The sequence below is a fragment of the Xiphias gladius genome, chromosome 4, assembly GCF_016859285.1.
Source record: "Xiphias gladius isolate SHS-SW01 ecotype Sanya breed wild chromosome 4, ASM1685928v1, whole genome shotgun sequence".
Taxonomy (NCBI): Eukaryota; Metazoa; Chordata; class Actinopteri; order Istiophoriformes; family Xiphiidae; genus Xiphias; species Xiphias gladius.
In genome coordinates, this window is record NC_053403.1 from 24,541,805 (window position 1) to 24,566,821 (window position 25,017).

Sequence of the window (25,017 nt, forward strand, 5' to 3'; positions counted from 1 at the left end):
TACACCACATTTTTTTTTTTTTTTTTAATAAAAAAAAACTGTTATAGTTGTACTATGTGAGTTGGACACCTTTTAAACTTAAAGCTTCATGAATTCATTTTTTGGCCACTTCGGGGCAGCGGAAAATCCTGTAAACACAACACCTGACATACTATTACTTTATAAAATCAGCAAACAATTGCCTATTTACACATCCAGGGCCCAAAGAGCAAAATTAGCATTCATTTAGAGTTAATTTAGAGACTTACATTTGGCCAGCTGACAAATGTAAATCCAATATTCGCTCCTTTAAGAAATAGGATCTGGCTTTTCAGCTGCTAAATGCCACTCACTTGGTCTGCTGTTTGGACAACAGCTGTTTGCTGCAGCTGAAAACAAGGCTGATGAGATCAGGATATGTGAGGCAGAAACCAAAACAGCAAGCTAAAAGAGGCTAAAAAGCTCTGTAGCGGTGAGGGGAACGGCAGGGTTGGATAATCGTTTTCTGTGGGTTTATCAATGGAAGCAAACCCTTTCACGTTACACATAGTGACTTCATGCGTTGTTAATGTAAAAATATTAATAAGTGCAGCTTTAAAGAGAGCCATCTTTACATTCAAGCTATCATTACATAGAAACTGTTATGATAGCTTCAATGTTTTCCGAATGATTTGTATTGTGTAATTTAGTTTTTAATTCATCTTTTACATTCAGTTGAATACTATATCATTTGCAAATTTAATCAATCAATTAATGACAGTTTTTTTAGATTGATCAAATTGTTAAAAGATTATAATAATAAAACACTGTCAAAGCCTTTAATTGCCCAAGCACCATACTCCACAGTATACCGGCTGTGTATTTCTTGGTAAAACATGTCATTAACCAAAAGGTGGCAGCATGTCCCACATAATGAAAACGCTCCCAGCCATGGGGACATCTTCATGGCACAGCTCTAATTTCCATTTAACATTAGTTTATATATTGATATTATATTTGGATATTACTTTGGACCAAATGTACCGTTTTAACTAACTGATGAGGGTATCTAGCTGAGGATTTTCATTTCAACTGTCTCAACTTAAGGAAGAAGGGGTTTACAAGGGTCCTGAGAGGAACATTGTGATAAAGGATCTGTAGCTGGTGACACCTGAGAACAGAAACCTCCCGTCCATATGTTGCACGCCAACTCCCTGATAAGGCAGCACTGTGTGAGAGACCTTCAACAGCCACGTTGCACCCTGAACTTGATCATTTGTGCTGTCAGTGTGCACAGACTAGTTCAGTCTGTTTATCAAACCTGACAAAAAAATATGATCTGCTCACATCGTTGTGTGTGAAGCTTTTATCAGCTCCTGCATGAGGTTGATTTCTGTGAACACAAGCCCTGCCAGTACCAATAAAGCCAGTGTTTGTTATCGTTCCAGGACCAGTGTGCCACCCGACGCTGCCTTAACTGGTGAGTCCAAAGCAACCCCAGATATTACCCCAAAAAGGCCTCGATCCCCTTTCCGCCTACGCTGCTGCTTGACTCATTTTATGAATGTATTTATTATATGATTTGTTCCAGTTCTACTTTTACATGTTACATCCAGGTTAGATGGGGACACAGTGACACAGGCAGGTGTGAGGGTTGTACCTGTCATGTCTGAATAAAAAGATGGTCTGTCTAACATCCAGGTCAGCTGCAGCGCTAGTATGGAGGATCCTTTGTTGTTTTGCTGAGTTTGAGCAGCAAAGTTTGATCAGAAGTCATTGAGCAGGCTCCAACTAAGGATTAACAGAGAAGGGAGGGGAGTAATGGTCCCTTATTCTCCAGTGCGAATCATCTTTGCTGAGCGACATGAATGTTAAAGGAATAGTTCACTCCCATTTTGTGAGGCCACCAACACACATTGAAAAAACCTTCCCCCAAAAGGTAACACAAGTCATTCTTTTAGAGCTAAAAAAAAAAGCATAAAAAATCCACAGAGTTTCCCCCAAATCAAGTGTTTTATTGACAAGCATTTTGTATTGAGATTTTCCCATATTTTCCTCACTTGAAATACTCTGGTTGGATGTATCCTACCCCAGAGAGTGGCGTGATGGTTCTAAACTGAAACCTTTGGCTACCACAACATTTCTATGCTGAACAAGGAAGTGCATAGCAGAGCTTGGGGATAGTGTGATGGAAGGAGAAAACAGTTGCTAGCTTTGGCTGCAGTATTGACCGCAGCTCATGGGCTTCATCAGCAAATGGGTTTTCACGATGGAAGTGAGTAGGAGATGGTACTTTCACCATCACTGTTTGAGGCTCTGCTCCCACTGGGGGCCTCCATACTAAAAATGTATGCAGTCAGTGTACTGCAAGGCTCTTTAGATAAAAGCCCCCAGCAAACACTGCATTACATATGGCATGTATAATATTTCTGGATTAGTTAAATGTCTCCCTCAAACGTGCTCAAAGACCTTGCACGTGCTCCTGGCAAATGTAAGCAGATGCCTGCTGATTGGTTCAATAAGAGGCAGGCTCCCACTCAAGGTCAGCACACAATCCAGCAGACAGAGTCCATCAGGATTAAAATGCTAATGGACCATTTTTCATCATCGGGGAGTCGTTGACTGCAGTGCCCCTGGTATGAACTGGACCGAACCAGGCGTTTGGTGACGGTTATGGCTCTTTCAGTGGAGAGGAGAAAGCAGTGAGCTCAGCACATCCACCACTGATGCCTGTAATGTAAAGGCCAGTACAGGAAAGTGGCTGGAATACTGGACAAACCCTGAAGATGTGTAGGGGGCAAAAAGACGTCCGACGCATCACTGGGCAAGCTCCCGTAAGTGGTCCTGCAGGTTCACACTACATTTTTATACATTTGAAGTGCTAAAAGAAAAAAAAGCAAACGTTTTCTAAGATAAAGCTTTAACTTTGAGGTCAATCAATGCTTTCAAGTTGGAACCACAGCAGTAGAGTGAAATATAATTTCATCACTTCGGATTGTGCTTCTGTTTGGGAGACATTTTGATTCATCTTTGGCAGTAAAACAAATCAGTTGAACTGAGTGAGTGAAGATCAACACTTATTTTCACTGGATAAATTCTACTTTTGACACTCGATGTTTGACCAGATAAATGATTTCCAAATAGGAACAGCTGTAACCGAGATTTTAGAGATACTGAGCTCATGAGGCCAAATTCCTACCTAAAAAATTCCGTTTAAACATTCAGTTTATTTTCTTTTGTCTTCTTCACATTTTCTGTATTGATTTCCCCGTTAAATTATATTTTCTGTAATTTGACATCCCTACATTTTTCTCTAAATGCCGATTCAAAGCGTGATTTGTTTGTCCAAAAACAGACACCTTTTAGTATAGTGACCACAGAAAACAGACCAATATGCCAGAATTGTCCGTAATAAACTCACCATGTGTAATTTATGTGTCATTATTTAATATAACCTCCCTCGCAGGTCAGTGCTGGATTGTGGTGACTTCATAATTATCCCACTGCACTTCATGGTAATTTAGTCTTTCTTATATCAGTGTAACATTCCCGTATAGGCCGACGGTGTATCTGTGGCCGATCACTCTCCATGGAATTCTTGAAAAGGCCTAAGATACCCCCGTATCCTCTCTTTATGGATGTTTCCTTGTGTGACTCGCTTTTTGCTTTACGTAGATTAGGTTAGCTTTTTCCTTCCCTCAATCGCAGGGAACATATCAGCCGATAAGAAACGTGTCTCTAACAACCATCCAGCGGGGAAAGTGATGCTTCCCAGCTCTTCTCCAGATCTGGGCCTGATCCGTGTTTTGATGCTGCAGTGGCAGATGGGGTGAAACGTCGTCAAGCGTAACTGAATGTGCCACAGTCCCGTTTCCGGTTCCTAAATGAAACGCGTTCAGTAATAAAATAAGAGTCCTTCAAAGGGATCTGTCTGAAACTGTGGGTAGCGTTGCAGCATTGCCTGAGCTCCTCTTATCAATGAGGGATACCACATATCAGACTTACTCAAACATAAAGGTGTATTTCTCAATACTTTTTTGGTTGTTTTTTAATATTATTTTAGGAGAGCAAAGTGTTTTCTCACTAGGCTTACAGTGTAATTTGACTGTAATACTGGGATCCTCTTACATACAGTATGTGGCATGTTGGGTATGAGTCTCAGCTTCCTGCGTTGGTTTAAACTGATATAAAATGTAACCGAGAGGTCCCTAACTGAGCTCCGAGCGGGGCTTCGTGGACAGGTCTTACACTGAGGCGAGCGTCTGGCTTAGTCTGACCCAGTTGTAACAGATGTTTACAGACGCAGGTACCTGCTCGTGCACGTGAAGAGAGTGTTGTTGTCTGTTTTCATGCTTTGGCACACTCCATCGCAAGGGGCCTTCACACTTCAGGAGGTGCAATTTGTTCTTGTCTGGAACACATAATATCCTAATATTACTATATTTAGATAGCACCTTAGCTCTTTCTCTCCAAAACAGAAATCATTCATGCGTTGTTATCAGGTTACTCTTGTCCATAAGACACTGCAATGCTATGTATACATGATAGTTGGTTTGTGGTGCTGGGAGCATCTCCATGGGGACCCTTGTTTTATTTATTTATTATCTAATGCTTTGATGGCTTATTGCTGTCTATGGTCCTGTTATGTTGGGGTTTTTTTAACCACTGGTCATGTCAGTGTAGTTGCTTTTTTTTTGTTGTCTAGTTTGTATGTTCTAGTAAGTGAGCACAACAAAACAAATTCCTATCAACTCCTGTACGTTGAAAAGGAAATAAAGTACTGAATCTCGAATCTTTATTCTTCGACCCATCAAGATGCCGGTTTTACCTTATTGTTGAAAATACCAAACAGGATGTTGCCGGATTTTGCTGGTAACTTCCTACAGGTTCCGATGTGCACAATTTGTAGCAGACAACGCTTCCTGGCGACGTATTATCAGCGAAACCGTTCTGCTCACCCGACCCCGCGGTTTTAGCAAACGGCGATAGCAAAGGAAACGAAAACGACCTGCCTCATGCTGGCGAAATAAACGTCAACCAGTAACATGCAGTACCAAGCAGCCGATGGTGTGCGCGCTGACTTGGCTCATCGGCGGGACAGTCAACAAACCCGCCGACTCTGCTTCCCAACCTATGACCGTTGGCCATAAACAGCTGTGGCAGATGCGGACCCGCGACAAGACAGCGCTTGCTTTTATTCTGAAAATTGCAGCCGGACGTGCCGGTCTTCCGTATTCTGACTAGCTTGCGATCTGTCATGGCTTAGCTAACGTGGACTAGCCTGTTATGGAAGGAGAAGGAGCACAACTGTGTGAGACAGCGGGACTGGCTGGGACTAGTTCTGGGACGTGATTTGGAGAGATAACGCTGCACACCGGAAGCCTTGCGGACGTCTTCCTAGCTGCAAACAAAAACACCGCAGCGAGTGCTAAAATCACGGGGCAGCCACAATTACAAGTAGAACATGGATCCGGCAGCTGCGGAGCGTCGGACAACCACCCGCCGCCGTCGAGTTTAGCTCTCCGCAGCCGCAGTTGGACTTCGGCGGCGGCGGCGGCGGCGGCGCGGAAGCCGCGGGAATCTTTGTTCGCGTTTTTTCATGGGACGCGGCCGGGCTCCCCCTCCGCTTCGTCGTTGTTTTACCCCCGTGACAGCGCTCCCCTCGGTCGGTGTCGACTGGCCGCCGAGGTCCCCGCATCTTATGGACTCCTCACAGTAGTTTCTTGGCTTTTCTGTCGCTCGGTCCCCCTCTGACGGACGCGGCAGTCATGTTTGCCGTGCGCATCGTCACCGCAGACTACTACCTGGCGAGACCCATTAAAGACCTGGACGTCTGCTACTCTGAATTCAGGGAGAGCGACGTGAAGAGGGTGCCGGTGGTGCGGATATTTGGAGCAACACCCGCAGGTGAGTCCCCTCTTCTGCTCGTTTCTCTGGCTTGTCTTTTTTTTTTTTTTTTTTTTTTATTAGTAATGGTAATGGTGGCCGTGCTTCCTCGCACCGCACCACGCGGCAGGTTACGGTGGTCGCGGCTGCTGTTTGAACGAGCGCGCACACAACACGCATACGTCCGCATTGTATTGTTTGGGGGAAATCTGACGGCTGTAGCAGGCAAAACGACGACAGGAAGATGATTAGGGTGTTGACACACCGTACCAACGTGGCGTGCGCCGCTGTTGCCCTGCATACGGGCTGCCTGCGGCGGTGGGAGACCTCCCCTGCTTCCCCCTCCTCTCCCTCCTCACACGGCTCGGCTTTGTTTTCGCTCCCTTGCTCCATCGTGGCATGGTGGCGGCGGACACCGTTGGCTCCCGGGGCTCGACGTATGCCTCAGCCAGCCTCAGCCTGCCTCAGCCTGCCTCGTGTGGCATTCAGGACCCGCTTGACGGTGGTTTTTAATGTGCTCATAGCAACCTGTGGAGTGTTTGACAGGCTAGACTACCCACTGCTGCCGCCCGTTTGGGGCTCTCCTCCATTTTTGCAGCTTAATACGAGAAAAAGAGAGAGGACAATAAAGGGAAACTTTGGTCACCACCGCAGTGAAAGTGGGGGACTTGCAGCAATTTCAGCAACCAAAGAAATACCGGAGAAATAGTATATCAGCAGCAGAGAATGACTCTGATTTTGGGGGGTTCTGTAAAAGCATGTGGTCCTTAGAAGACAGCGCAGTCTGAGAAGGCAGGAGCCATCAAGACAGCACATTATTATGCAGCAAATAAGAACGAGGGACTCATGATAAATGGACACATGTTCTGAGGTTGTGTAAAAACAATTGACAAGACTTATGTATGGAAATGTCATGGCTTGCAGATTGCGGCTGTAAAAATGGTACATGTATACACATTGTCCAACGAGAGGTTAAGATTTCCTGTAGATCAGTGTTTTTTTTCTGAGCTTTGGCACATCCACTGCTCTCTAATAAAGCCATTACAGCCGAGCACTCTGGGTATCTTAATCCCCATGCCGCAAAACAATAGAATCATTTCCTGCACAATGGCACAGCATTAACATCCCAGCCAAATCCTCTCGGTATTGCCCTGCCCCTCTCCAATCCTATTTGAGAGGCGAAAGCACCATTGTAGGTGCCTGTGTAAATTTTAAGAAAGGTTTGTCCCCAGCGGGAAAAAATGGCAGTCAAACTAGTCCCCGTTACTGTGTCGTTGGTCCTTCGCAGGACGACCTGGAGCGTCCAATAGGATGTACCTCAGTGGGGATTAAAGGCTTTAGAGCAGAGAAATGAAGGACAGGGGGTCAGGGTTAGGGTGTCAGGTCTAATTTCGTTCTGTCCTAAACCTGCAAGTTCGCATGTGGTTGTGCTGATGTGAGGGGGCTGCGCGCGCACACACACACACACACACACACGGTGCAGCAGAGGACGTCTGGGTAGCTTGTCAGTTGAATCTATCTGAATTGAGCAGCGATTCATCAACACTGATTCGAGGTCAATAAACCCAATTAACATAGCGTTGCAATTAGGCTCCCAAGCAGGGAGTTACCTCGTATGCTGATATAAAACTGATATTATCATTCAAGACCAGGACTGCTTGGGATTTTGGATGGCATCATGATATGAAAAGTATTATCTATATCATATAAACATTGGCATATCGTTGCTTAAACGTTTTCTTCCATTTTCTGGTCTGGTCTCAAAGGCTTCGATATAGTTCAGTGGTGCACTTTCCTGAGCTCGTGAGACAGCTCCAGTTGAGTGAATTAGTGTTGGGTCCAGAGCTAAAACTGTAAGTCAATGAATTGTTTGTTGGATCGGCAGAGAGTTAATTGACAACAATTAATAATATATAAGTACATTTTCAAGTAAAAATGCCAAATATTTGCCTGTTCCAGTCTTGAATGTGATGAATTGCTGCTTTTCTTCCTTATAGTATGACAATATATTGAATATTTTGACTGTCTGTTGGATAAAATAAGCGTTCAAGCGACACCCCGGCTGTAAGAAATTGTCATGGGCATTTCTAACCATTTTCTGATATTATATCTGATGCAGTAGACTAAAACCCGAAGATGTGCAATTTACAATGATATAAAATAGAGAAAAGTAGCAACTCGTCACATTTAAGAAGCTGGATTTTGGAGCTTTTGCTTTACCCCTAACTGTCTGTCAATCAACAAATTGATTAATCAACTAATCATTTTAGCATTTTTCAACTGGGGTCACATTAATGTAGGCACTGTTCGGTCATTGTTACTTTGCACCTACAGTAGCATGCTGGTTCCTGTGCAGTTAACTAAATAGTTAATCCAGGGCTTACATTCTGTGTTTACTTTTGTTTAGACTCAGGGACAATCATTTGAAATGATTTTGGTAAGTTTATTTAGAAAAGGCCTTTATATTTGCCCTGATATATACTTGGTCTTGGCATAGTTATTTCCTGAATCTCTAGCACAGAGGTGGCAAGTACAAAGGTATGCATGATCCATAGTCAGGACAGGAACAGTTATGAGAATAAGACCCAGGCTGAAAAATACTAGAATTTACCTTTTTAATAACAAGTGCCTTAACTTGAATTTTCTTGTGTGTAAATCTCTGCTGAAATCACCTTTATCCCCAAACTATTTTTAGTATAGTTTTAGAGAGAATTTGTTCCTAGTATGTAGAGATAAAATGTTTTTTTTTTTTTTGCTATATTACACAACCTGTAGTTTCCAAATTGACCTTTTCCACAGCAAACCGGGAAAAGTGCAGGCTGAGTTTCATTTATGTGTCCCAGTAAGCCATTCAAGAGCCATCCAATGAGCACAATACTAGGACTGTGGAAGAGGCTCACCTCCACGAAATGCAGTCGCTGTTAATGTTTTTAAAAACCCCTGCTACCTCTTGCCATGATGTGAAAATGTCTGCTATGAAAAAGGTTTACAACAACAAACAGAGGTAACAATGTAATGACCTGATAGCGGTGTGATATTTGTCATAATGCTCGTAGTTGGAACCCGGTCTAAATGCAGACGCCTCTGATCCTGTCTGATTGGTTAACATTCCTGGCGTTGTGGTATTGAAATGGATTTCAGTGTCCCATTGGAGCACTAAAAGATTTCACTGATTGAGTTCTTACACAAGTATGTACACAAACACAGCAGCTGGAATTGTTTCTCTGCTGTGTATGTGGTTTGAATCAGACTCTGTGGTGTTTCAAGTTTCAGTACTGACAAAGTAGCCTGTCTGTAGTTTGAGTGCTGTGGTGGGAGGCCCGCAGATTTGCACAGTTTGACTCTCCTCTTGCTCAGTTTATGTATCACTTGTGGCGAGCCAGAGTCAGAATCAGCTCTGCGTTTCCAGAAATAAAATTACATCACCATCTGGAACACATTGAAGCAGACAGGAATCTCTTTCTTTCTCTGCTTCCCCCGAAGCTCAGAATCAGGCCACACCTACCCCAAAAGAGTTTTTTTTTTTTTTTAATATTTCCTTTTGCCTTTATGGTGGTTGTCATTGTCTGGCCTGAAGGGAGGAGTTAATGAGCAGTTTTGCTAAATCTGCGTCTTCTTTTATCTCATCACTCTATTAACCCTGATGTAAGCGGTCAGCAGTGCATCCGCACCATGTGGCTCTGGCGACAACCCCAGGTCTCATATTCCCTGTCCTTTCCTGACCTAAGCCGCGCACATTCCCACCAATCAGCCCAGTGTAATTCGACGCCACGCTTCCTGCTTTTTTTCCCTCCCTTTTCTTTGTTAGCATTCAGTGGCTGGCCTGCCTGTGTTGCACTCATCCTGTACATGCAAGCCAATCTCTGAAGTAGCTCAAGGAGAGGAGGAAAAAAACAGGAATCCCTTTGTTGTGAAAATTGCAGCCGTGATCAGCTTTGCATTATGCTTATTAATAATCGCTGGTTGAAAATTTCCTAGGGCGGTAAACAGCGAGCATCTTCTCTCACTGCTGAGAATTGCTGTTGAGGCGGCTGCAACCTTTTGAGGTTTGACAGCATTGATATCCGTCCTTGATGCCGACAAGCTCGGCCCAGATGCGCTGACAGGCCCCGGGCCCCCATAACAACAGGAGGCACGCTGTTGTGGTTCTGTGCTTGAACATGTGCACTTGAGTGTTTGTTGGGTGTGTGGGTGAGAGCAGAGAGGGAGGATATGCCTGACCAAATGCACTGAATGAGGGGGCCAAGAAGTGAGGCGCAGCGAGGAATAAAACCAACCCCCCCACCCCCGGTTTAGCTCTCTCCAGGGGAACCCTTAATGCCATCTGAAGGAATTCCTCCCGGATCCATTAGTAGGATAATAGGGGGATTTGAACAGACTCTTTGGCTCATTAGGCTGAAGGTTATTGTCCCCTTAACTGTTTACTTTCCCTGTGTTTCCCCTATATGCACCTAACAGTGGCATTATGCTTCTGAAATATGACTGCTGCTGCTGAATTTTTTTTAGGAGAGGAGAGAGGGTAACGTCCTATCTCTTCATAAACTAACGTTATCTTCTTTTGTGCTACGGACGTTTCATATCCAGATCAATTCACACACCTGTGAGCAAAGCATATACATGAGAAACTTTGTGCTTACCTGAGAATGACAGTAGAATGATTGTAACAACAAGCACTGGGTAGATGTCAACAATGAAGCAAGCGATGCTGATCATGGACTCAGGATTATCAGTCATTATCAGAAAACAGTCCTGCAACTTCATGTGAGTATTGCACAACAACGTTTCAGCAAATGCATTAATTTGACAGGTATATGCAAGGAAACACACATCTGTGAAATAAACTATAAACACAGAAGGTCCATCTCGATACAAAGTTATTGGGTATTCCACATGCACCGACTGTTGTCTTCTTCCTGGAGACGGGCCTTACTATGCGCATGGGCCTAGGGCATAAAAGGGCATAAAAAATTGCATGCGAGCAAAAACCAAAATATTTTTATGCGTCCTTCTCTACTCCTACTTCTCCATCCTAGAAGAAACACTGTTTCCTCTCTTCCTGTCGATAACTCTGGTCCAGTTATCATTCTCTAACCACTGCTCTAGCTGCTTCTAATTACTTTATAATTGAGAGCGATGTTCTTTGTTGATATGGTGTCTCTAGATTTGATTTTCATTCTTTTGTCCTCCTCGATTTTCCAGTTTTGCTTCAGGCAGTGTCTGATTTACTCTTGATGAGTGATATATGTAATTGCTGCAGGTTTATCAGAGGAAAGTAGAGCCATACAGTTTTACTTGTAAGTTAGGACTGTATGTACAGGGACAGAACCTGATCACACTAGCATTTATAAGAGCAAAATTTCTGGCTGAAATCGATTAATTTAAATAGAATCCTCTTGATCACTGGGTCCAAAATAAGGAGGCAAAGTATATCCCTACAAAGTTCAACTTTGGTCAGATTTGACACGCAAAATTGAGTGCTGGAGAGAAAATGAAGGAAGCTTAGACATCTCTGCGGCCTGGGGTTGGGGCACATGTTTCTTTATGTATGTTATTATAAAATTCTGTGTTATTGCCATCGGTTACATTCTTTCAGCCATTGTGGGCTGCCAGCTCACCTTTTTGTGCCACAGCAATCCCTGCCTTCCTGTTACCTGATACAAGGAGTTGAGGTATCAGAATCAATGGTGTGAGAGAAAAAGCTGGATCATTGCATCCTTAGTTAGCAACTGAGAGTGTAAAGCCTTAATCGTACTCCAGGAAAGACGAGGACGTGGTTGTTTTTTTTCTTGTAATATCCATCATTATTGTTATTATGAGGAGGAGGCTTTGTCTCACTGAATGCCTTGATACCACAGGTTGCATTTGTCCTGGATTACAATCAGACAGGCTAAATAGACTGTGGTTAATGAGCACCATGTCAAAGGTGATATATTGGTAACGATACTGATGTCTTTACAGTCATTCAGCCATGTGATCAGTTATCTATAGGTAGTGAAATGTAACTGCATCTCTACTAACAGAACTACACTGGGAATTTACAGAAAACAAATCTCTCTGTCGCTCTTTCTTACAGTTTCTCTATTCTGTCCTGTGCATACAGAACTCTTTGGCAGTGCTTCTTTGTCTAATGCATCCTTAACGTCACGATCCTTATTCTGCAGTTTGAGAGTACACTAGGACCTTGAAGTCATAATGTGTTATTTGCTTAATCAGCTGGCATCAGAGTAGTTTTTTAAAAATGTATAATTTAAAGAGCCAAATAACCACATAAAGAACAAACTGTAGCACTAATACACTTACTTAAACATAAAAAACACAAAAAACACAGATGTAACTCAGATGTAACATCATATGCAGACATACAATGGCAACATGCTACAGTAAAGACTTGGTGATTGGGGGTTTGTGCAGAAAACAAAAATCTATATAATTACATGGCTCTCTCCACTGCCAACAAGTCCAAGAAAATAACAGTTCAATTTGCTATGTTTGAAGATTGTCAAAATTATTCGTTTGACTGAAAGGCAGGCCAATGGGACAATCTGGTGCGCAGTTTTAGAATGCATAGTGTCCATTTTTAAACCAAGTAAACAAACTATTGTACGGGGTTTGATGTGCAGGTTAAGAACACATGAAAGGTTTTTTTTTTTTTTTTTTTTTTAAATACATCAACCCAAAATCTCTTTACCAGCAGACAACACCACAATAGGTCCATCAGTTTTTGTTCTACATCACAACCATACCAGCATAGAGGAGATACTCTACAATCCATTTTCTTCGATATGAATGGTATAACATGTAAGTTCTGTGTATTATGTTGATGTGTGAAACTTTATATCTCACACAGCTGGTAGCTGGCAGTGATTTGCTTTTGTCTGGAAAGAGCTGTATATGTGCACCACCTGCCTCAGTGTCCTTGATGCTGCAGCCCATTCAGTCTGATTGATGGCTACAATAGCTCCCTATGGCTCCTCATTGGGTATCCGAAGGCGTCACTATCGAGGGCACACGCCTGACACTGCAGCAATACTCATACCCAATGTATTTCCTGTCACCTCGATTTACACTGAATCAGGTGGGAAAGTTGGCTGTACATTAACATCTGTGCTGTTAGATGCCTTTTTCCACTATTGGAAACTGGTTCCTTATTGGGTAAGCTTGACTAAAAGTGGCTTTTTGTGATGCGGCATCAATCCCCCCAAGGAGAATTTCTCCTTACTGTCAAAGCACCTGCTCAGCTGCCCGTGTTAGTCAGTGTCTTGCCCAAGGACACTGAAGCAGTGGTACCGTAAGCACTGTGAAAACGTCCATCTAGCCAATCTACACTGACTCTCTTACTGCTGTCACTGTCCTCTGAATCAGCTCTCCATTCAGCTCCAGGCTCTTGAGGTGCAGAGACTTCACCAGTATATATTAGAAATATTACTGGACAGGCCGCCAGTCTATGACAGGTTTTAACATATAAAACACATGGCCACATTCACATTTGAACCCAGGAACATCTGGCCTTACTTATTTATTTTTAGAAAATTAAAAATATTGGATTTGCAAAAAACAGACTTGATGTAGGGGTAAAATGTTGCCTAGACTAAATGAGATACATTTTCAGTGGCTAACAGATGTTTGTTGGATGTCACATCTTCACTGCCATCCGACTGTACATGAGATTGCTACTAGAGCTTGATAAATAGGTATAGCTAGTCACACTGTCAGGACCTTAGATCTGTTGTCCAGTTGACATATTATTCTGTCCAGAGTGTGCCCTCCTCTGGTGACATCAGTGTGACGGAAATTATTGGGGGGGGTTTGAATTGCCCTGCAAAAGGCTATAAGAAGATAGCAAAGCGATTTCAGGTAGCCGTTTTCTCTGTTTGTAATGTAATTAAGAAATGGCAGTTAACAGGAGCAGTGGAGGTCAAGTTGAGGTCTGGAAGACCAACAAAACTTTTCCGAGAGAACAGCTCGTAGGATTGCTAGAAAGGCAATTAAAAACCAGTTTGACTGCAAAAGACTTGCAGTGTTCTACTGTGCAGCAACACCTGCACAAATGTGACCTTCATGGAAGAGTCATCAGAAGAAAACTTTTCATGAATCCCCACCACAAAATTCAGTGTCAGGTGTTTGCAAAGGAAAATCTAAACAAGCCTGATGCATTTTGGAAACAATTCCTGGGGACTGACGAAGTTAAAATATAACTTTTTGGCCACAATGAGCAAAGGTATGTTTCTGTGTGGTGCACCTTTAGGTGTCTCTTCAGGTTTTTGGTTTTCTTCCCAGCGATTTTATAGCTGCAGGGCTTCTCTCCTGACAATAAGTTACTACACACTGACTTTTCTCTCAGCGTCGTTATATTTACAGTGGGTCCAAATATCAACCCCTTTTGTTGACCTGTGTTTCTTTTCCCTTCACTACGTGTTATCTGATCGTAGCTAGGTCCAGTCTAGTTCATGGGTGCGCTGGTGCGCTGCTGGTCCCCAGAATCTACACAAAGATGATTCAAGCATGCAGGAGGAGAAATGGCGTAGCCATTTAAAGGAGGACATTTAGATTATGTTATTGTTTGGAAAAAAAATGCTATGTGTTATTGAGTCTTTTTTCATCAAGGAAAATATAGAGAGATTTTGGTAAAGTTTTTATTCTTTAAACTACAGTTTAGTCAAGTCTATTTTTCATCATTTATATTGCATGTTGATATAGTCACAGTTAGTGTTTAATGACATCGGTGCTGTCATTTTCAGAGGCATGGAACCAAAGGTCGTTGACGAACATATTTAGTCATAGTTTTCATTAAGGAAATTAACACTTTTCCCACTGAAGACAAATGCCAGATATTAGAGGGTTTTTTTTTTGTCCAGTGTGAAAGCAGCTATACACCAAGGCTGGAGTTCGAGCCAAGGAATTGTTGTTGTTGTTGTTTTCTTGTAGCTGCATGCCAGATGGCTTTACCAATGTGGTAATGTGATTTAGTTCATCTCCATGGTGAGATGGCTTCCTACTGGTGGTGGTGGTGGTGGGTTTTTTTTTGTTTGTCTTTTGATGCAGCTGTATTAAAAAGCCAGAGTTTGATGTGAAGTGCCTTCTAATGCAGGGGCCTGTTGAGGGCCGCAGTTGGACAGTGTTTGTAAAGTCGCATTTTCTGGCAGCACCTCTTCTTTTTCCAAAGCAGGTTTCTGTAATGTGGTTCTGTGTGGTCTGAAGAGAGAGGCCTGTGTTGGCACGTGGTGTTGGGTCATTTCAGGTCCTCTGCTCAGTGTCGGATTCTTCCTCTCTCCTCCTGCACAATTGTCCCCACAGAGATAGGGGAGGAGCCCTGCTTTGTCTGTCCAGCCTGTGAGAGAGGGAGACTTCCCACTTTGTGTTCCCTCGGGGCCACTGGCAGTGCTGCAGGAGAACTCAGCAGTGTTTCAAGGCAGATTAAGACCTTGTTTAAAAAGAATGAAAGAATTTGGCAGGCTGAGGAAAGCTTGAATCGCTGCTTGAGGGGGGAGAATGCTTTGAACCGGCCATGCTGCGCCATTCAGCATGGATGTTAATGAGGCCTGTGTGTGTGTGCGTGCATGTGTATGTGGTGGGTGTGCACATTTGCACGCGTACACACAAAGACAAACAAAGCGATTAAGTTTTCATCTGTAGCATTGGGGGTGTATCTGCAAATTAGGGTACAGAAGCACTGCCTCCTGTTATTACAGGCATGCACCAATTCTTCAGAACGTAAGCATACAAATTTTCTATGCTGTTGTGCAACAATAGGATTCAGAGGATTTTTGCCTGTCCAGGATAAGTATTACTATTTCGCATATATAGCTCTAGATCAGACCGGATGGATGGCTTTAAATTACTGAGGTACAAAGTGATAGTAACATTAGTTTTCATGGTTTCAGTCCATGACATGTCCACCTATGTCCATGTATGCAATGTATAGTCTGTTAGCCTGCTTACAGGAGTTAGAGAGTACTGCTTTGAAAAAGTTTTTAAAACCCTTTGTGTCTCTAGAGGGAGCGATGTGAAGTCTGATTAGTTGCCTCATGTGGTGTCACTTGAGTCAGCGTCAGTTGGGGCTGAAGACTGAAGAGCCGTTTTCTCATATGAACTTCGGACAACGTCAGTACAATCAGGTCCGGACATTGTCTTTCACACATGTAGCACACAAGAGGAGACTGTCCGTGTCAGACGTGATCTCACCTAGTGGAAGTCCTCTGTCGGTTTTAGGCGAGGGGAGGCGCCTGGGTGGAGCGTGCAGGAGGCAGGATAGAAACGTCATCGACACGCCCACTCTCGCTGTGAATTCTCCGGACAGTGACCTGCTCTATTCTCTCATCGGCTCAATTCGGACAATACGCGGACTTTGTACTAGGGAGCTGGCAGGGGGAAGTCCGTTTAATGTCTGGTCCACCTGATTCGGACATTTGTGTTCTCACATACAGCTCCTTCAGGTAATGTCTACATCAGTGCAGGTTTGCGGTGCATGTGAGAAAGCAGCTCAGGTTTGAAAATGAAAAAAAATTGGGATTGTGGAATTAGATAGAAGTGAGCTTTCCAGGCCTCTGTAGCCTGCTCCTCATCTCTGTTTGAGCCCAGTGACCTGTATCTCCAATTGAACTGTTGACAGTCAAGTCGCACTGTGGGTAAAGCAGGGGCCATGTTTTCAAAGAGGAAGAATGTGTGAAATAAAATAAAAAAAAGACAATATATCTGGTTCTGCTGCATCGATTTTGATCCTTATTTTTTTTTGTCCATTGGGAGTCTGGCAGTGTGATATGACTTTGTTGTCGATTTATTAGTCAAGTGTCCTCATGTGAAAGGCTATGGCACATTTTGTATGAATTTCTTGTGAATGGTTAGAGCTGGAAAAAACATAATTCTGTGGGGAAAAAGTAGGCTAGTAACATTACCTACTATTAGCAGCTAAGTAGCAGTTTAGTCACTTATCAACGGATCCCCAGTAATGGTAATAGCCAAGAGTTGTTTTGTCAGGTGTAATACTAATAAGAAACAAAATCCCAATGTAAAGTTTTATGTTTTATCCAAGGCTAGAGACTGTCAATAACTTAATTTGCCTTGAAAAAAACATATAAGCAAGACGGTCAGTGTCTGTTAGGAATTTTAAGTGCTTGCTGATACCTGCATTTGGTCAGCTGTCTTTTTTTGGGGAAAACCCATATTAATATATATGTGTAAATCTTCCTGTGTTTTTTTGTCCTTTTAACAATCCCATCCCTAAATAACCTCAGATTTGCACACAGTAGAAGAAATAAAACTTGCGCCATGGTCACAGCTTAGTAATAAAATCCTTGCGGAATGCAAAGCTCTGCTGTCGGCATTGTCAGCCCAAGTGGCAAAAGTCCGGTTCCCAAGTGGTTGAGCTGACTTTCATAGCATCCAGTAGCAAAGTTGAGAAGATCAGAGGGGCAAGCAGAAAAGAGGTTAAAGAAAGGGTGAATACATCAGCATTGTTCGGCCCTGTGTCGAATCCCTTCTCAGTTTCAGTTAGACTTTGCTTTGCATTTAGGTAACTTTGAATCAGGACCCGGTCGGTAAAAGTTGATAACCTCTCATGCTGCTCTCCTGTGCTGTTCCTTGTATAATGATATAGCAAAGAAGGGGATGTAAGTTTTGACCGTCAAATGAAGTTTGAATGGGCTGGGGCTCCTTTACTGATGATGTGAATCATCCTAGTTCTGGGGGAAGCCCTGGAAACATGTAACAGATGTGGAGCTGTCCCTGCTTAGTCCAGGGATCGACTACACTGGAGGATCTCATATGGTTTGCTCAGATAGAATGAGGAGCAATGTTTTTCCGTGCTATATTCATGCAAATACTGATTGCCAGATTGTTTGTGCATTCCACATTTATTCACCACGGTCAGCCACTGTACCAGCTGGATGTTAGCTGTAGCTACCTAACAATGTGTGCATTGACTGAGTGATCCTCCTTCACATTGACCTTATAGGCTCTCGCTCTGCCTCTTAAATTTTCTTTGTGTTCAGTGTAAACAAAGCTTTAGATTACCCAGACATAACTTTCTTCTTGATGTTGGGTAGAATAACAGTTCAGCTCGGTCGTCCATTTAATGTACATTCCCTGACATTGTCATTTTACCCAGTAGTGCCCTCAAACTCCCTTAACTGTTGACTAAACCCAAATTTCAAAAATACTAACAGTGAGCTTGGACACAACAGGGGGATTTTGGGGCACTGTTGCACCCTAAAGTGTATCTTTAAGGTCTTGGGCGACTGGTGATTTTTCTCAGCTAGTTTTTTTTGTTCTCTTCTTATGATAGAGAACCGATTTGTCACTATTGGAAAATGTTAGTCACGTCTCCAATCTCAATACAATACAACAAACGTGCTTTGGTCTTTTATAGGCTCAAGATTGTGCTAGATCGTTCTGCACAGATTTATTTGCAGAGCATATTTGCTTAAAGTCAGTGCATTCCTGTACCTGTGCAAAATCCACTTTTCCTTTTTAAAAAGCTGTAGACCAACGCCCATCAGTCTTTCTGCCACTGCTTTTCTTAAATATGAGACTGCAGTGGGAACTCTTATTTGATCAAATTTTAATTCCATAGCTGTGTACAGTCAGTATGAGTGCAGGCTTATTAAAAAGGGGATGGGGAGGGAAATTCTGGGAGCCCAGCTCTAAAAATAGCACAGCTTTTGTGTGTGTGTGTGTGTGTGTGTGTGTGTGTGTGTGTGTGTGTGTGTGTGTGCCTGTGCGCCTGTGTGTTTTAATGCAACTGCACTTGCGTTTGTGCAGAAGACGGAGGGCTGGTTGTTGTTGTTGCCACTTAGCACAGGCCACGAACTCTTAACTGTCTGAGTGTCTCCAGTTGCTTTCTGTGAGCCGTCTCTTTTTGGGAGACTTTTAGCACCTCAGAACTAAAACCTTTTATTCCTCGAGGAGTTATGTCTGGACCTGCTCTGTTCTTTTGGTATCCGCTCTCTGTTGCCTGACTGAAACCTAGTCCAGTCAGAGCAATATCTCACTTGCAATTTAATGTGTCTCTCTCTGTGTCTTTATGGCTGTCCTTGTGTTACATTAGCCTCTCTTAAACAGAGAACCTGCTATATTGCCATTAAGAAGTCCCCTCATTATGCCGGCTTTGCATGTTTACACTCAACCCAACAAAGCCAACATAATGCTACCCTGGAGAGGAAGAGAGAGAGCACCTGTGTGTGAGTCTCACACGCCCAATGCACCAGCCGTGCTGCTGTCCCGACTTCTTGTAATGCGCGGCAGTGAGCGATACACGCCATGAATATCAAATTTCGTCCAAGCTGAGAAAAGGAGGACAGGCGGCGCTTGGAAATCTCTCCTGTTGTCTGGTGAGAGAATGCTGCCCCTTATCAGAGAGCAAGTCCGGACACACGCGTGCATACACACAGCATGTTCTAGCACTGTGGCAACCACTTGGCTCCAACCAGTTCTTCTCACACTCTTTGTGAAATCTGTAGCATCTCACTGCAGTTTTCGCTGTCACGACAGGGTTTTAGGGGCTCAAGATTTCTATTTTTGATTTATTCGTTAATACTTCATTCTAAATTTCTCTTAAATTTAGATCTCCTTTCTTGTACATTTTATCCTTGAATGCCCTTTGTTTCTTTTGACTCCTGCTGTCCCCATCATCCTTTCCCTTTTCTTCCCCTTGTCTTACTCTCAAGGTGGTCCACAGTAGATCTGCCACTTCCCCAGATATAAATCTACAGGACTGGAGGAACTGAATTGCGTCCCGAGAGACTGCTTAAAATGGAGACACACAATCAAGGTTCAAATTACACTCTGGTTGTGACAACAAAAAATGACGACATAGCTGAAATACAGTATTTTATTGAAGCTTATACAGTTTTGGAGGTGATATACAGTCAAGTCCGGAAGTATTTGGACAGTTACACATTTTTGTTCTTCAGGCTCTGTGCTTCAGCATACTCAATTTGAATATAGAAGTGCCATATAGAAAGAATTGTGTGTGAGATATAGCCTTTTAAACTCATAGTGCTGAGATTTTAGGGGTTCAAAAGTAATTGGACAGATACAAATTTAGTCAAACAAAATCATCATATTGAATATTAATTCTTTGCAGTCAAAGACTGACTGAAGTCTTTGAACCACAGCCACCAGCACACTTTTTGTATCTTCCCTGGTGGTCGTCTCCCAGAGTTTCACTGCAGCCTCCTGCAGCCTCTGCTTGTTGTGGGGGTCTCTCTGCCTCCAGTCTGGTCTTCACGAAGTGGACTGCTGCTCAGCTGGACTGAGATCAGGTGATTAACTCGGCCAGTCGAGGACATTCTACCCCTTCACCCTGAAAAGCTCTGAGGTTGCTTTGGCCATATGTTTAGGTTCATTGTCCTTCTGAATGATGAAATGCTCCTGTATACCTCTGCATTCATCCCGGTGTTTCCGTCAGCAGGGAAATCATCAAAAAATGCCAGTGGGCCAGATCCATTGGCAGCCGTACATGCCCAAGCCATAAACAGAACCACCAGCATGTTTGACAAATGAGGTGGTAGCTTTGGGCCATGAGCTGTTCCTTTGTTTCTCCACACTTTCCTCTTTCCATCATTTTGACAGAGGTTGATTTTTGTTTCGTCAGTCTATACAACTTGTTCCAGAACTCCACCGGTTTGTTTTTGTCTGTTTTTGTGAAATGCAGCCTGGCCTTCCTGGAGAGCGTTCTTGACTTGCTTTGCAGTCATAAAGGGGTTTTTCTTCACCATGCTGATGAGTTTCTGCTCATCCACAAGACTTGTGATCATTGGTCTTTCCTGTGCACACCTGCTTTTTTTTTTTTTAAGAGTGCATTCAACGGCTGATTTTGGGAAACCAACTACTTTCGATATCTCTCTGATAAATTTTTTTTTTTTTTTTGAGCTTGAATATTGTTTTCTTCCCTTGCATGGTCACCTCTTCACTGAACATATTGTCAGACTATTCCCACTCAATCTAAATGGCAACTGTCAGTCAACTCTGAGCCACTTGTGCATGAACTAACATTGAAATGACACACAGCTGCCAAAGAAACATTAAGTAGACAAGTGTCCAATTACTTTTGAACCCCTAAAATTTGGGCATTGTGTTTAAAGGACTATATCTCCCATACAGTTATCTTTATATTGATATAAACCTTCTAAAGCTGAGACTTGGCACTTTAATTTTATATCCATTATTTTATTTCAAATTGAATATGTTGAAGCACAGAGCCTGAAGAACAAAAAAAATGTGTAACTTTTTGACTGTATCTGTCACAAAAACATGTCAAAACCCTGGACCACTTCAGGAGGGGAGAGAGCGAGACACTTTATTAAGCTATCGCTCCCTGTAATACCAGATATTGCAAGAAAAATAAAATGCTCACTGTTTCTGTTTTAATAGCAAATTTTTTTCATAATTCATTTTTCATTGTCTGGAAAAATCACTACGGGGCGGTGTTAATGAGGTGAGAGAGATGCTGCTGAACTGAATTTTCTGTCAGCATGTGTGCTGCAGTAGCTGGTTGTTTTGAATCACTGATCTGACACCAGATCCACGCACAAGAATGGCACACGGGCGCACAAAAAAAAGCATGGAAGCAGCCCATGAGCCATGATAAATAACCGGTAAATTACAGATGGCATCACATTCCTTTATCATTCATACAGCATTAAAAATGTTAATGCCTATCAGTTTTCCGAAGCCCCCCCCCCAAAAAAAATAGACAGATTGTAGCAGACTGGAACAACCACTAAATAAAAATTGTGATTAAGTGGAATTTTTTTTTCTCCAGCCCTAATTCCGGGACTGTTTCTAGCTCCGAATAAAGCAAAGATGCATTATTGACTGGCAGCATACAGTTTCTGCAGCGTGCTGTCTTTGTGACCAGCGTTACTGCAGAGATGTTGTGGCCAATGTGTTTTCAGTGAACCACTGTGCTTGTGTGAATGAGAAATATCCCTGCATGTGTGTCCCAATAGCTGCAGGCGCCCTAAGGGTTTCCCCTCTGCTGGTCACTGTCTATGCCTGTCTCTGTTCTCCCTCTCTCTCTTCCTCTGCTATACTCGGCCTTCACTCATCCTCCACTCCTCCTTCTCCCCCTCTTCTCTCACTCCTCTCCTCCTGTCCTCCACACTTCTTTGTTTTCATTGACATGCCGCTCCAGTTTTGAGGGATTTCACTTTCTCCCTGAATCACATCAGCCTTTCCTTTCATCTCTCTCTAGCGCCCCTCCTCCTTCTCCCCGCCCACGCTCTCACCTACCCTCGGATTGTCCTGGACTGCCTCTACAGGAGAGCAGCCACAGAGAGCAGGGCACCGAGAGGGAGTATTTACAACTGGAGCTAGTTTGACCTTTGCCCTCATCCTGTCAACCCCCCTTACCCCTCCTCTCTGTCCTCCTCAACTCAAAGCTCCACAAACTCTTTAAATCCCCTTCTAACCTCCACACCCACCTCTACTTCTAATCTTGTAGCCCCATTCACTTGCATGCCTGAACATTGGCAGTCATTGAGGGCAAATTGAGAGGGGGTGTAAGTGAACTGGACAGGTCCTTTTGTGGGGCTGGGGTAGTCTAGGGTTTATTCAGCCCAGACTTTAATATTTGTCCCTTAAGCCTTCCTGCTGAGTGCTGGCATAACCAAACCTTTTATAAAGAGTTGTGTGAGTGGTCTGATTGAACTCCACTTGGACCTTCTTTCTTTCTGTCTTTTGCATTTTTTGCCTTTATTAGATGATAGACAGTGGAAATAGAGTCAGGAAAAAGAGGTTATGATTGTATGCATCTAAACTACAAAGCCCCCAACCATCATAAATTTCTGTGTGAACTGCAAAATCGTCTTCAAACCATCACATTGATTTTGTTCCCTGAATTAGGTGATTCACTAGCACTTGAGCTGTTTTCTTGTGCACATGCACACGGGCTTGTGGTTTCACCTGATCCACTGGTATATAGGTGGCGGTGACAAACAAAAAGAGGGAAATTTGTACTAAATAGACTGTAACTTTGAAAGATACCGGCTTGATTTAGCCTGGTGGGACTGCTGAAGCTTGAATGGAATAAGGGCTTTGCGTTTAGTCCCCCACTTCTTACAGTGCAGTATGTTCCAGGTGAAAAGGTTCAGGACCAGTATGGAGAGTAGGAATAGTTATAGTGACCAAGACCTATTCTCATAGAGAATACATGTGGGTTTGTTTTAAGACAGCCTTGAAAATCCTGAATCTATCCTTTAATGTTTCCTTATAGGGCTGGAGCTAAATTAGATTTCACTCCTCTTCACTTGTATAGAAAGGCGCTTTCATTTGTTTCACATTGCATGTTGGTGCAGCCTAATTGAATCTCTGCACTACTCTCCTCCTCACCCTTGCTGGTGTCTTTCCTCCCTCCTCCTTATCATGCTTCGCTGCAGGACTCACGCTTCCACCAGTGTGTGTCCCTCCTCTCCTGGTTCTGCCCTGCTCCTGCCCTTGGGCTATGCTTGGCCTGCATGGCCTACGCTGATGCTCCCCATATTTCTGCACAGCACTCTGGCCAAACAGTCCTGCTTTCTATCCCACCCTCCCTCTCTAGTCTGAGGAGTAGGTCAGCTGAGGTTATATGGGAATAAAGTGTCCTAGTTCACAGGGTTCTTTGTGTAAACTCTCAGCCTGCTAATTACACTCTCAGAAGATGGACTGCTCTTTTCTCTCAGCGCCTCTCTCTCATTGCTCAATTTGCCTCTCCCTCAGGCCCAGACGCTTGCTTTTTCTCTCTTCTTCTTTTCAGTTTGTCTCCCCTCTCTCGCTTTCTCTCTGGTTCTCTATGTCTCTCTGTTTTGTTTCTGTCCACACTGTAATAAAAGCCAATTTATTGGCTTTCTCTCCGGACCTATTGCCTCCTGTCTCTTCGCTCTGTAGCTGTTTCCCTTCAAAGGTTGCATTAATTTTCCGTGGATTTCCAAATTGTTGTCCAAATTGGATGAAGGACAAGATAAGATTACTGAACCTGAAACTTTATATGTGCCACATAAAGGCAGTTCATGGCTGCTTCGCACCTAGTATGAGAAAGCTACTGTTTTGAATGAATGAAATTTCTCTTTTTTTCTTTTTGCATTTTTGCCTTCGTTACTCAGTCAGGGTGGGGAAAGAGAGAGAGACCTCAAACCTCATCTGGTGACAAAGCTAGCCACTGATTGTTGATCTGTGGATGGACATTCTGCCTGATGCTTTGCCATCAAATGACTGCATGGTTGTGGTAGACTTATGATATGCTAGCTTTGCCTGGGAGAGGCAACTGCACTGCACCTCATTTTGGTTAATTTTTTTTTAAAGAGTTCCACGCAGAACTTCTTGACGGCTTTAGTAGTCTTTGCTATGCACGTTTCTCCTGTTTTGTACAATTGTATCTACTCTCACAACACCAAACACATTTTACTGGTGCCTCGTAGTAACGTCGTCTTCTTTGTTTTGTTATTTAGCGGTGGTTGGCAAACAGCTTTTAGGTGCATTACCACCACCTTCTGGTGGTAGTAATACATTACTTACTACCAGGTGCCGGTAAAAAGGAGGGAAAATATATTTTTGAGGACAAGATGATTGTCGCATCAACTATATGATGCGAACTATGATTACTACTGAACATTGTACCAGTTAAGGTTGTTCACTGGACTTGAACTGCAGAAATGTCAATAAAAACTGGAAAAGTGGGTTCTAAAACTTTCGACTTGTGTGTGTGTGTGTGTGTGTGTGTGTGTGTGTGTGTACAGTTAGGTCCATAAGTATATGGACAGTGACACTTTCATAAAGTTGCCTGTGTACAGTGCCACAATCCATTTGTAACATCGACAAATCAAATGTGATTGAAGTGTAGACTTTCAGCTTTAATTCAAGGGTTTTTTGCATTGCAGTAACTGTTCAGGATTTACAGCCATTTTTATACATACTCCTTCTTTTTTAGAAGCTCAAAAGTAATTGGAAAATTGACAATTGATCACTTTCAAGGCCAGGTGTGGCCTTCGTTATTTCATGACAAATTACGCAGATAAAAGGTCTGGAGTTGATTTCAACTTTTGAATCTGCATTTGGTTGCTGTTCGTGGGAACTCTCAATATGAGTCGAAAGATGTGTTGATGCAAATGAAGGAGGCCATCATTAGGCTGAAAAAACAAAACAAACCTATCAGACAGATGGCAGAAAACTTCATAAAAAAAACCTGCCCAGGTCTGGAAA

General features: G+C 43.0%; 1 protein-coding gene across 3 annotated transcripts in view; it reads left to right on the top strand.

Moving 5' to 3' along the window:
* Window positions 1-4,972: 4,972 nt before the first annotated feature.
* rev3l (REV3 like, DNA directed polymerase zeta catalytic subunit) overlaps window positions 4,973-25,017 on the top strand; it is an 84,802-nt gene continuing 64,757 nt past the window's right edge. The window contains exon 1 of one of the 3 annotated variants that reach the window (XM_040125547.1): window positions 4,973-5,865. In XM_040125547.1, coding sequence (XP_039981481.1) covers window positions 5,727-5,865 — 139 coding nt within the window. In that variant the 5' untranslated portion in view covers window positions 4,973-5,726. Of the gene's footprint in view, window positions 5,866-19,535; window positions 19,610-25,017 lie in introns of those variants that run through there. The other 2 variants (XM_040125545.1, XM_040125548.1) reach the window with 2 other exon arrangements.